The sequence below is a fragment of the Filicampus tigris genome, chromosome 10 (genome assembly GCF_054856515.1).
Source record: "Filicampus tigris isolate MCC_2025a chromosome 10, RoL_Ftig_1.0, whole genome shotgun sequence".
Lineage (NCBI taxonomy): Eukaryota > Metazoa > Chordata > Actinopteri > Syngnathiformes > Syngnathidae > Filicampus > Filicampus tigris.
The window spans coordinates 14,086,969-14,100,635 of record NC_141226.1 but is presented as its reverse complement, the minus strand read 5'-3'; the positions used below and the strand labels follow the sequence as shown (position 1 = coordinate 14,100,635).

The window sequence follows — 13,667 nt, the reverse complement described above, 5'->3', positions numbered from 1 at the left end:
CGGGCGACTCACTGTAAGGGCAGCCGTAGATCTCCAGTCGCAGTCCAATGCGTCCGCCGGGGTTCCAGCCCACGGGAAGCAGACGCAGGAAACGAGCGATGGCCGACTGCTGCAGCTTGTGCTGAACCACACTGTCCGCGTTGATATTACCTGAAAAAGACTGAGGACCACAAAAGAAAACAGCGTCAGCGCCTCAGTCATGTTCACGACACCTTATAAATGAAATCATTTTTCACTTCCTTGTGGTGTCCCAATACTTTGGTTCACATTTTCTCCACTTGCTGTCGGTATCCTAATACATTTGTGTACATTTTTCTCACTTGCGGTATGTGTCCCAACATTTTTCTTTTCATCCTTTAGATGTCTGGATACTGCTGTCCACATTTTCACCCAATACATTTGTGTACATTTTTCTCACTTGCGGTATGTGTCCCAACATTTTTCTTTTCATCCTTTAGGTGTCCGGATACTGTTTTCCACATTTTCACCCAATACATTTTTCTATATTATTGTCACTTCTTATATGTCTCCCAGTACTTTTCTCTAAACTTCACATTCACCTCCTGAAGGTGTCCACATTTACTCCACCTTCTATAGGCATACCCTCGTGTTCCCTTTTTTACTTCCTTTAGGTGTCCCAATACTTCTGTCAAACTCAAGATTTTCTTCAACTAAGTGTCCAAACATTTTTGTTCGCATTTTTCTCCACTTTTCACTTTTGTCCAAACTCCACATTTTATTCACTTTTTCACCTCTTGTTGGTGTCCTGATACTTTTCTCCAACCTCCACATTTTATTCAGTTGTCCACATTTTGTACACACACACTATGGTCTCTCAATACTTCTGTCAAAACTCCAGATTTTCTATAATTTTTTACACGTTTTAATTTTTCTTCTCTTTTCACTTCCTTTTTGATATTCCAGAACTTTTGTTGACATTTTCTTGCTGTAGGTGTCCCAATACATTTGTCCACCTATTATTCACTTTGTTACAGTCTGAATATGTCCCAATACTTTTGCCCACATTGTCTTCACTTCCTGTGTGCGTCTCAATACTTCTATCCACATTTTCTTCACCTTTTCTTCATATTGGTGTCCTAGTATATTTTTCACCTCATGTAAGTGTTCCGAAATGTTTGCCCAAGTTTCATCTTTATTTTAATTTGGTGTCCCAATACTTTTGCCCACATATTTTACTGGACCAGAAAACAACTGGATCTCATTTTCGTGGCCCACAGCGTCATAACCCTTGCCTTTATCATCATCATCATCTGGTTGATCTGTCTTGCTGCATTTTTAATCAGGCAGCACACTGGATGATTTAATTTAGCCTACAGCTGTGTTGCGGTCCGCTCGGGCATGTTAGCGGGCAGCTAAATGGCACCGGGTGGCTCAGAAGCGGCAACAAGTTTTCCACGTCAGCAGCGGCTCATCCGCCGCTCTGCATGCATTATTAACGAGGAGTCAAAACGCTTGTGAGAAATGCAATTATCTCGGCAAGATGGACTGATCTAATTGGCGCTGGTTTTATAGCCTAAAGTATGACTATGATTTAATACCTCAAGTACATTTTTGTCTCAATGTGTCTTTTATAATTACATTATTAGCTCAGCTGGCTAAGCTCACTAGCAACAATATTGTAAGTTATCTTAGCATGTCGGCTAACGAGCCAAGAACAGTATAGCGTTGTTTTACAGATGACGCTGTTTTTATCATTTGTTACCACTAAACCACCTTCGCTGATGGTGTAGTGGTACACTTGCCTGACTTGTGTGCGGGCAGTGTGGGATCAGTTTCCACTCAGTGACGATGATTGTGGTTGTCTGTGTGTGTGCCCTGCGATTGGCTGGCAACCAGTTCAGGGTGTAGTCCGCCTTTTGCCCAAACTCTGCTGGGACAGACTCCATTCCCGGACCAAGTGAGCCTGTACAGGATTAAGTGGTGTCAAAAATGAGAAATGAGAACAGTTTCGCCCTGGTGGAGAGGAGTGCAAGTGAATGTAGTTTTTTAAGTATGTGTGTATGCAAAAAGAATTACGTTATAAAAAAAAAAAATACTGAACTGATTTATGACGAACCTCGTGGAGGGAAAATTGAAGGAATTTTGCTGAGTGTTTTGTTGGGGGTCAAGAATATTTTTCAATTTGTCAATAGCAATACCTTAGCGGAGGTCTGCGCTCTGCTGAGTGGCATCGAAGCAAGAACTACTAAGGCTGTGGAAAGGAAGAATAAGGAAGTTTGGTTTGAGAAGTTGGGGTCCAGAATTTTGGCGAATGTCTGCACTCTGCTAAGTGACTTTCTACTTTTATATACGTGTGTGTTTTATATGCAACTAGACCATTTTCCAAGAAACCTTGTGGAGAAGGAAAAGAAAACAATTTTGGTGTAAGAAGGACACTAGATTGTTTTAAAACATTTGTCACCAGTTTGGCCTTGACGTCGGTCTATGCTGCTAACTTGTGTTTTAATAAAAACAATAAATCAATTCCTGAGGAACTTTGTACAGAGGATGAAAAATTAATGTTGGTGTGAAAATTTGGGATCCAGAATTTGTGCACATACCCCGATGCTGTCCTCCAGTCGGTGCTGCTTCCAGTTGTGGCCGGTGTCGCTGAACATGAGCAGATAGGACGTCAGCCAATCAGAGCTGCCGTAGCGTCCCTGCGTGGACACCGCCGTGATGGTGGTCCGCTCCCCGAGGTCCACCTCCAACCACTGAAACGAGTCGGAGGCCAGCGGAGACCAACCCCCCGCTCCTGAAAATAAAATCATCCGCTCTGTGTCAAAAAAAAGCCCCTTTCACACCGACTAAACCGGCTTTTTCATGAATTCTTGTCCAGTTTCTCGGGTTCCGAAGTGGGACAGGGGAATTGAAGTCATCTTGCAAATTAGCCGACTTCCAATCAAGTATCAGAGGTGTATCAGAGGCGTAGCGCATCTGTGTGTAAGGTACTCATTTCAAATGAGGGGAGGGGCTTTTGACATACAGTAGTATCAGAGACGGAACACCCGCTGTGTGTAAGGTACCGATAGGGTTAAGTGGGTTAGAAGCCAATCCATTACTGGTAAATTGGATATTTGAGGGGAGAATGCCACCTGTGTGTAAGGTACCAAAAAACAATGGGTGGCTTGAAGTCTACTCACACATTTTGAGGTGTACCAGCGATGGCACACCACCTGTGTGTAAGGTACCAAATGGGAGTTGAAGTTGACTTGAAAATTTCAAGGATTCTGACATAGTATCAGAGGCTAAATGCCACCCATTGGGATGAATGAATTTGGAAGTGTAACAAAGAAGGAACACCATCTGTGTGTAAGGTACCGAAACACGATAATAAGCTTAAAGATATTCCATGAATTTGGAGATGTACCACAGGCGGCATGACACCTGCGTGCAGAGGTGAGTAGTAGCGAGTTATTTATGTGCTACTTGTGCTTAATTTATTTCTTTTATTTATACTATTATTATTTTATTGTTTAATCAAAGTACTTGAATTTACCTTAAGATTATTTTAAGCTATTCTTTAATTAAATGTTATCCATTTTATTGATTGGATGGACTTTAATTTGCCTGAAGATGATTATTTTGTATTTACGTCTGATTGAATGGTTGTTTTAAAAAAATAATAAAAATGAGACGTTGCTACAGTTACACAGTACTTGAGTAGTTTTTTCACCAAGTAATTTTTTACTTTTACTCAAGTAATTATTTGGATGGCTACTCTTTACTTCTACTTGAGTACATTTTTTGGCTACTCTACCCACCTCTGCCTGCGTGTAAGTTACCGTATGTTTAACTCACCTGACCAGGCTACAATGTAGTGGCACTGTCGTGTTAATAACTGTCGTGTATGCTGTTTTGTTTTTGTTTGCTGTCTTGTCTGTGATGTACAATGTTTATTGTGTCTTTGTGTACAATCTGTGGAGACGAATTTCCGTCTGTGAATAAGGGGCCTCGACCAGAGTGTGAAATTTAACCTCTGACGCTCTCACAGTACACCACTTTGTGTTGAAAGGAATTGTCACAAACCCAGTTAAGAATGAAAATACACCATTACACCGGTGATGTCAATTTGAGTGAAAGGAACCTATAAAAGTCCCTTTCATGCTTCTTGCATGGCTTTCAGTGAGCTGCTGACATTTTTCTGAATGCAGCATGTCACTTTTCCCCAACGAAGGTACCGCGTGAAAGGTACCACCGACGCACCTTTTCATTCCCATTCATCACCTGCGCCTGACAATCTCCTTTTATCACTCGTCTGACCCATCACTGATGTCTGGATTTCAACGCATAGGCTGGTGAGATTCTCCTCAAAGCTCGTGACCTTTTGTTTTCTATCGCCAGACATATTTTTCACTCACAAGCGTCCTCATGGAGAAAAAGCAAAGTGATTGGCCTTGGCAGAGGTCTGCTTGACTTCTAAACGACCTCCTCCAAGTACAATATTCGATAAAATTTTGGCCTTTGGCTAAATTACCGTAAATTGACCCCCTCCAATTTAGTTAGGGTTGATAGAAATTATAACAATTTTTCCCATTTTATAATAGACATTTATCAGTACCTAGAGGTTGTAAAACAAAAAGTTGCGTTCTTGCATTCCAGCATGATATTTATTGTGTAATGTGAAAAATGTGAAAAATTTTGAGAAATCCTTTGAAGAGAATGAAGAATTTTGGCGTGAGAAGATGGGATCCAGGATTCTCGCCCTCCAATTTATGAACTAATCAAACAAATGTCATTCCTTTCCACCTGTTAAGCGAGCTCTTGTTGGTTAATTGAGCTGATTTTGAGTGGGCGAATGAATGATTATGGGATGGTGTCAAGTGCGAAAGGCGCTCTCCATTAATTAAGCCTGGGAAAATGTAAACGTCGGTATCCGAACTTTGAAGGGGCTAAAAGGCCAAACGCTAATAAGCTCCCGACGACAAGGCGGCGAGCGGACGCTTGACCTTTTCCCGAAAACGTAAAGATGAAAGGAAAACGGAGAAAGGAAATTGACGTACGGTGGGGGACACTTTGGGAAACTTGAATCCTGTCTGTTCATTTCAGTGATGTGGAGGCAGGTACAGAAATAATAACACTCATTTTAGCATATTCAGCTAAACCAGAGGCATTTATAGATTTATTATTGTATTTATTCTTGTTTTCAGTAAAGTACAGGTATTATTTGTACTTTCTTGTTTTATGCTAATTATTAGTATGGTATGCATATCCGTCAACTTGTACGTTTTCCCCGTATTTTATACGTTTTCTGATCATTTCAAATTGTGTACGCCGTATAACAATTTTAGTACGGGAAAAAAAATCATTAAAAACACGTTTTTGTTAGACCGATCTCGTCTTGCCCATTTCGGCTCAGGTTATATACAGAAAGGTACGGGCAAATTACAACTTCTGTAAGATTCAGATTCAGTACAGGCCGGGATTGACAGGTATGGGTATGTGTTGCTTGTGCTTGCTTGTTCTGTGTCCCTGAGTGGCCAATCAAAAAATGTTTTTATGAATAATCACAGCTGAGCATTTTTTATCTTTTTATCGCCGTCCATATGCAGCGTGGGTACCCTTTCGCCGTCCGTCTATCAGCCTTTTTGTCAAGCAGGACCAAATAGTAATTGCCTATAGGTCGGTCTGAATATAATTTTAAACGGGCTTCCATTGGCGTTTCTGTCGCCGGGAGAAGGGTGTAATGTAAATGTGTTCATTTTATTTCATTTTTTCAACTTCATGTGATTTTGTTATCCAAATCTAATTTAAATGTAATTATTTTAATTACACATGTAATTGTATATATTGCAATTTCATTTAATGTTATTGTATTAACTATATTTAGTTGTATTCATGAGTCATTTACTTAAATGAGATGTAGTAATTCCACACATTTAGTTTATTTTGAATGTCCGTTCTTTTCTTTGAACGTCCCACTCTATACCGTAAATTGAAGTCACATACTGTTGACAAATGGCGTTTCACCTTTTGGCTGTCTGCTCGTTGTCAAGCGTGAATTCCGAGTGCGTTCCGCTGTCACTTGTCTCCTATCGTCAGCTGACACCCGACACCTCTCAATTTGTCTGCCTCGGCCTAGCGAAGCGTAACGAGGAACAAGGACGTCGACCGCCAAGACGACGGAGCCGACCAATACGACGACAACGCACAGCGTGCGGCTCAGATGGACGTCACGTGAGCCTAATAAGACGCTTAAATAATGCAAAGACATTCCATCTGCCTCCATAAAAGATAACCAGGAGAGTGAAAGGAATACCTGAGTGGTCGCCAAGTATCAATTAGACTCGCAATCAAGTCACATAGGGTCACTGATGGTGTAGTGGTACACACGCCTGAGTTGTATGCGGAGCAGCGTGGGATCGGTTCCCGCTCAGTGACGGTGTCTATTGTGTGTGCCCTGTGACTGGCTGGCGACCAGTTCAGGGTGTAGTCTGCCTTTCGCCCATTGTCAGCTGGGATAGGCTCTAGCACCTCCCCGAGACACTGTACAGGATAAGCTTGGAAGGTGACACACATCAAGTCGCATGCTCTTACTTATTTAATTACAAGCTATTACCTTTAAAGTGGTAATTACTTCCAAGTGTAACTCGCTGCAATCGTTACTTTACATCCTCAAATTACCTAATTTTACTTCCGTCAACAAGCTATTTAATTCAACTACTTACTCACTTATTATAACTACAAGCAATTTACTTCAAATCAATTACGCTGTTTGTGTTTCGAACACCAGACCATTGTTTGAGCACTATTTTATTTTAATCCCATCCAACTTCCACATCTATGTTAGACCCTTCCTTGTTGCCATATTGAGGAGGGGTCGTAACACTAACCACATTACGTGAGTGAGCAAGTAATAACTAATTTGCAGATTAATTTGCTCCTTCAGTTAGTATGTTATTGTGGTTAGCATGTCACTTAGTTTATATCTTGTTTGTTACTGTAGTGTTTAGTTACTGCAGTAACTTAGTTAGGCTGTTATTGTAGTCATTTAGTTTGTTGCTGTAGTTAGGTTGTTGCTGTAGTTAGTCATTATAATTAGCTCTTTAGTTACTGAAATTTAGTTTATTATTTACTGTAATTAGTTACATTGTTCCTGTAATTAGTTTGTGAGTTACTGTATTTAGTTTCTTACTGTATTATTTGTATCTGTTGTTTCTTGTTACTGTAGTTACTGTATTTAGTTTGTTACCGTAATGACTTACTGTATCTAAGTTTTTATCATTACTTACTGTAGTTCTTTAGTTACTGAAGTTATTTAGCTGGTTACTCAGTTAGTTGTAGTCAGTTTGTTACTTAGTTACTGTCGTTAGCTTCTTGCTGTAGTTAATTAGCTAACTGAGTTCGTTATATAGTTTCTTATTGCAGTTTGTTACTGTAATAATTTACTGCAATTAAAAAGATGCACAGTTAGCCATTTTAGTTAGTTGCATAGTCCTTTACTGTAGTTGGTTGCATAGTTCAGATATGGTATTTAGATATTTATACTCCAGTTAGTTCATCAGTTAGCTACATAGTTTGTTACTGTAATTAGTTACTGTAGTTATCAAATTAACAGTTACTGTAAATAGCTTGTTTCTATAATAAGTTACTGTAGTTCTTTCATTTTCATTTGTTACTATAGTTTGTCACGGCAATTTTCCTATTATTGTAATTAGCTACAGCAGGTAGTTGCATCATTACTGTAGTTACGGTAGTTACAGAAGTTAGCCGGGGTGTTACTTTGTTGCCTCGCTTGTTAGAATAGCTTCTTTATTTTCACTCATTTCTGTAATTAGTATATTGGGTTATTTAGTTAGTCAGTCAGTCTTTGTGAATCATTTTATTCAGTTCAGTCATACAGTCAGCAGCATATAGCGAGTCACTACTTTCTACTTGATTCGCTGTCTCTCCACCGCTGTCTCATTGCAGCTTGTAATTAAACTTTAATTATACTTTTAAATCCAAGTCTTTTGGGGGTAAAAAAAAAAAGCGATTACAGCAGCACAATTATTTTCTTGAAGTCGGCGTAATTGCGTCGGTGTGGCGTGGGAGCGTCAGGAAGCACTCAGACATAAAGGGCGCTATTAACATTTGGCACGCGGCACTGGAGCAGGATTGCTACGCTAGCGACATGGCACGCTAACCGTTACAGTGGCGAGCAATTACGGCAAGATAATTCAAAAAAGAGCAGGGGGGAAGAAAAAAGATCTTTCATTCCAATTGGAAAAGAGATTCTTGTTCAAGATAGGAAACGCTGCCAAACAAAGAATGAGGCTTGTTAAGACTTTTTTTGACTTTAAAAAGATGAGAAAAATAACGCAATAACACTTTTTGACACTCATAGAGTCAACGATGTTAACACTTATTGACTTAGTTTACGCAGCTGTACAACTATAGCAAGCTAGTTAGTTGGTTAGCTACATTATCACGGACCAGTTAATTCCCCTAAAAAAAAAAAAACTTGTATTTTGTGGGGCTGAAACAGTAATTTAAGTTGAAACGACTTTAAGATATAGATCATTGATTTTTATGGAAACAACATTGGCAAAACAAAGCAAGCAAGTTTTTTTGGTGAGTTGTTTTTGACTTCTTTAAACTCTTCTTTTTTAAAAATGCGGCAAAGCAAATTTTCACATTAGCAAAACTTAAAATATTTTGTTGAATTGCCCTTTCAATCATTCCATAAGCCCGTCAATGCATAAGATTTATTTTCATCTTTAATTTGAAGACAATGCCTGAGAATTAAATGTTCAAATTAAAGAGATGAAATACAATGATTTTCCGTGAAAAATCACTTTTGTTGCATTCTACTTTTGGAGAATCATCAACAACAGGGAGTACTCTTGGAATGATGAAAGGGTTTTGGGGTATACAAGATAAAAAAAATTGGGAACCACCACCCTGCACACGCTTGGCGAAGGCCTGCGGTCTCCCGAGTCTGCTCCTCTTTGTTGTTGTTGTTGTTGTAGGACATGATTAAAGGTGAGGCAGACGAACGAGAGGATTTGTGCCGTTAAACTGTGCTGGGAGTGAAGTATTGCTGACAGAAAAAAAGCTCATTTAGCATCCTGTCGCCGGGAGTGAGAATCCATGTTGATAAAATGCACATTTAAGAGCGACACAATCACCTGGGTGTCGCTCACATAATCCATGTTCATTTACGCCGAGGCCGGGATCCTCCTCACCGTACCCACACTCCACTGGAACACTTCATCTATTGATTCATTCGCTCGCTTAATACGCACACTGTGACCCCGTGGGTGCATGTACTGTACTGTAAGTGGTTATATTGGGCCACAACTAATGATCATTTGAATAATCGATTAATCTGTGGATTCGTGTGTTGATTAAGCAATGAATCGGATAAAAACTACATTTGTTGCTTCTCATCCCTTCATTGAAAAACAGGACATTATTTCAAATTGTCAGTGCAGATAATGCACAAACACTAACTTGTTACTGTAATCAGTTTGTTAAGGCCTAGATAGACCAAAAAGACGCTGGCCAACAGTGACAGATGCTTACCCCCTGTGGCGTCCAGCGTACGCTGGAGCAATACAGCTGTTGGCCGGGGACGGATTATAAAACGGTAAACAATGCATTCAGCTATATTCTTTGCTCACGATGAACACCCACGCGAAGTAAACCATCATGTTCTTGACACGGTATTGTAAAATACTTACATTGTCAACCCTTGCTCTTGTACTTGTAAGAAGATTAAAGCAGCGGAGGCGTGCTCACTGTTTTTCCGCATTTGTCACTTCCCGTTGGTGCTCCAAGCGCTGAATTGCTAGCTAACAGCCAATCAGAGTGACCAAATGTCACGACTGGCGACGCCGATTCAACATACGTAAACGCCCCCAAGATGTTTACAGACGGGTTACGACTCTACGACGGTGGCCTCCACACCAAACAGACGGCGCATTCAGACGCCACGACGCTTCACGACCTCCGACATCGGTTTGGTATATGAGGGCCTTTACTTAGCTAACGCAATCATTTACCACTGTGTTACTGTAGTTAGATTTATACTGGAACTTATCATTACATCATTTGTTAATATAGTTAATTATCATAGTTTGGTCCTGTCGTTAATAGGCATGTGCATCTCTCGGCAAAATATGCTTCAATATGGTTTTCAATACGTGGGGTGCAAAACGATTCAAGGATGGCTCGATTTGTAAGGAGAACAATTTGATTTTGTTAGACTCATTTGGGATCGCAATTTGATTCGATATGATGCAATTACTTTTTTCTTGTCATTCTACATACTGTACATTTGAATGAACTCGTCAGTACAGTAAATGTGTCACTTGCATCTTTTAAATCGATGATGTTTCCGTTTCAAACCGGTTTTTGTTCCACACCTAGTAGTAGTTATTTCATTGTTGTAGTTACTTTGTTACTGTATTCAGTTTGTTACTGTTTTTAGTTGCTGTAGTTGGTTACTCAATTTAGTTTGTTAATTAGTTAATTGCAGTGTGTTACCGTAGCTGTGCATTATTTAATAACATAGTTTGATGCAGTACTTTGTTCATTACTGTAGTTATTTCATGTATTATTATTATGCTATACATATAGTAGTGTGTGTGAGACTTGGTTTTCACGTGTGTAACAGCAATGAATTTTAAAAGCACTGTTAATAGCAAAATGTCAAACCGGCATAACCGTTATTCTTACATTTTACTGTATAACAGTAGTTCATTAATTTTTACACAAGTACGACATTTAAGAGTGTTAAAAGGCAAGCGGATGACTCTGTGACGCTATGTGACAAACTATGCAGAATTACAACCTGCCTGCATTTTCCACTGGTCTACATGTGCACTGTTTGGCTCTTAACAGTCTAATGGACCGAGCAGCATCTGAAGCACATTAACGGCCTGCTGAGGAGAAACTTTTCACAGGTAAAGAGACAGAGATATTTTTACAAGAGAGCTTTTATCGGCTGCGGAAGGCCACAAACGTCAGATCGATGCTACTGCGAACGTCGCTCAACCAGCACATTCGCTTCACGGGCAACGGCAGGCTTGATTTTGTTCTTTTTTTCCTTTTTGTGCTTGTTTAGCTTGCCTCACTTTGACAAAAATCAATGCACCCCTACGGATCCAGCAGTTCCCCTTAATTTCCTTTATCACGCCTGCAACAACTCCACCACTTTGTATACGTCGACACACTAGAAAGCAGCGCTGGGCAGTCCGTCCCTGGGCCGGACCGGTCGCACATTCCGGCCCGGCCGGATGCCCATTTTTGGGGTGAGGGGGCAATGGGTGACAAATTTTAAAAAATGGCTGGACTAAGCATGGCCGGAAGTGTATTTTAGTCCGGCCCACTAATCGGCCCTCATGCGTTTGACGTGGTCGCGAGGCAGCCAAATTTCATCTCAGCCTACTCGAGCGACAACTGCCGCATTGATTCACGTGACCGACGCATTGTGCTGTTGGCGACAGGTCTGAAACACATGCCACGCACCCATCAGGAATTGTTGCTGCTCTGCTCGGTCCATTATGTCACATGTTGCGATGACATACAGTTTCCCACACGGAGAGGAGAGAGAGGATGCAGCTCGTTGTTGCTGCAAAAGCAAACTAGTTTGGCAATAAAATTAAATGCATAGTCGAGTCATCTCGGTCCCTTTATGGTTGTAGCAGAGGCACATCAAGGTCGAGTTCATACACTTGTTCTGGCGTCTTCTACTTCCGGAAATACGCCGTAGCAAACCTGCAGTGTATAGTGGTTTGCTGGTATGCTTTTATTTTGAAGGCGTGAATGAAGGGAAGTGTGGAAAATAAATAACTTGTTGAATGCGACTTCTGGCCGTCTGTTGGACCCAAATAATTATACAATACGACAAAACCAACCCCGGAGCTCGCAATGGAAGTAAGCACATGCAGTTGGGTAAGTAGTAAAGTACTAGTGGCACATTTTGAAGCGTGTCCAGAGCGGGTTCGAATAGTAAATTAGCCAGCTAATGATCCTTAAAAAGCTTCTGCCGTTAGCATTCGTCCCGCGGCGGCGTCAATCACGGACACTTTTTTTTGGGGGGGGTGGAGGGCGGAACGGGGCGGGGGATAATCATTTTTATGAATAAGGGCGGGGGGTCGCAGCCGGAAGGCTACCCAGGTCAAGGGTGGAGGGTCGTGGCCAGACCAGCAAAAAAGGGTCAAGTGCCTAGCTCTGCTAGAAAGTTAGTGTTGCGCGTCCGGGCAGCTTCATATTGACGCCGATTGTCATGAAGTCTTTACTTTGAATGGAACTCTGGGAAATTTAGATGATTATCCTTAAAGGATACTTATTAAGCAAGTGGGTCACATATTAAAACAGTTCCCAGGTGTTGTAAAAACATGTCTGTGGCAATCTTTCCTCTAAAAAAAATGCCCCAAGCTTCAAGAATTAATCGTTCATAAGAAGCTTACATCGTTATCTCACTTAAAGCGAGCGCCCATAGAGAGTGCACTGGTGGATGCAGCCTTTCATCACCAAGCCACTGAATGATACTTGTGAATTAATGAAGCAGTATGGCGCATGACATCACCAAACATTAAAAAGCATGTTCCATTATATATCCCAGGGGATGTATTACAGAAAATTGACTTTTTAATTTTTGCATACAGATAGTTGCGTTAGGTGTGCCTGCCCACCCATTTACAGTGAATATAAACAACCAAGTAAATATTTTGTTACCAAGCTAGTTTTGAAAATGTAACTATGAATTTCCTGTTCTGAAATTTGCCCCACTATGATATCACTATTTGAATGCCTAGTATGTCTTCTTTAAATTTCGCAATAGAGAATCTTTCCCAAGGATATAATAGGGGCCCATGTAATGAATCCTGTGGTACACCACGATAAAACGTATATATCGTCGCTGTCATGTGAAAAACACTTATCTCCGTTTATTTCAATTTTCTTATTTTTACGTGAATGGTGTTACCACATTACAGACATCACATTAACGTAAAAATTAAAAAAAAAAATTAAATTGGATGTAAGTGTTTTTCACAGGACAGCGACGATATACATATAGCGTAATAGGGGCCTTAACTTAAGTTGTGTCAGCTACTTACCAATACACAATAACACCTATCTAGTTTCCATTAGGACATCATAGGTGGAATAAAGATGGTGGAATGATAAATGAAAGACAATGCTTCAGGGCCAAGTGGCGATCAATGGGATAATTGTATTTCCATACCACAGCAGAAAGACAATGTGTCACTATGACTTTATCAAGGTCATAATTTCCACTCACCATCTCGTCTATTGAGCTTGGCAAAGACTGGAGCGTGACTAGCAGACAGCTGGGATGAACTTCGGAAGGCCGATGGCGGCAGGTTGGACGCCAGGGCGCTGTCGCATGCGTCTGTGGATGCAAAATTAATTTGATCAGTCACAGGTTTCACCAGGGGCTTCAGTTGACAACAGTCTTATTTGTTGATTTTATCGAGACATTTTGGACAACCGTGACAACATTTACGGCCAAACTGTATGTCTCCCAATAGTTTTGTCTAAACTGTATAATTGCTGCCAGTATGTTGATGTCCCAATTCTCCCCCCAAAACACCTTTTATTCACCTTTTCACTCCCCGTAGGTGTCCCAATACTTTTGTCTCATTTTTTTGGCATACATTTTCTTCATTGTTTCACTTTTTCCAATTTTCGCTTCATTTCAGTACCCCAATACT

At 40.6% G+C, this 13,667-nt stretch overlaps 1 protein-coding gene across 2 annotated transcripts in view; it reads right to left on the bottom strand.

The window, feature by feature from the left end:
- LOC147140931 (contactin-associated protein-like 5) overlaps window positions 1-13,667 on the bottom strand; it is a 66,134-nt gene that overhangs the window by 38,795 nt on the left and 13,672 nt on the right. For both annotated transcript variants that reach the window (XM_086043512.1, XM_086043513.1), the window contains exons 2-4: window positions 13,235-13,345; window positions 2,562-2,755; window positions 13-160 (exon numbers count right to left, since the gene is read on the bottom strand). In XM_086043512.1, coding sequence (XP_085899638.1) covers window positions 13-160; window positions 2,562-2,755; window positions 13,235-13,345 — 453 coding nt within the window. The remainder of the gene's footprint in view (window positions 1-12; window positions 161-2,561; window positions 2,756-13,234; window positions 13,346-13,667) is intronic.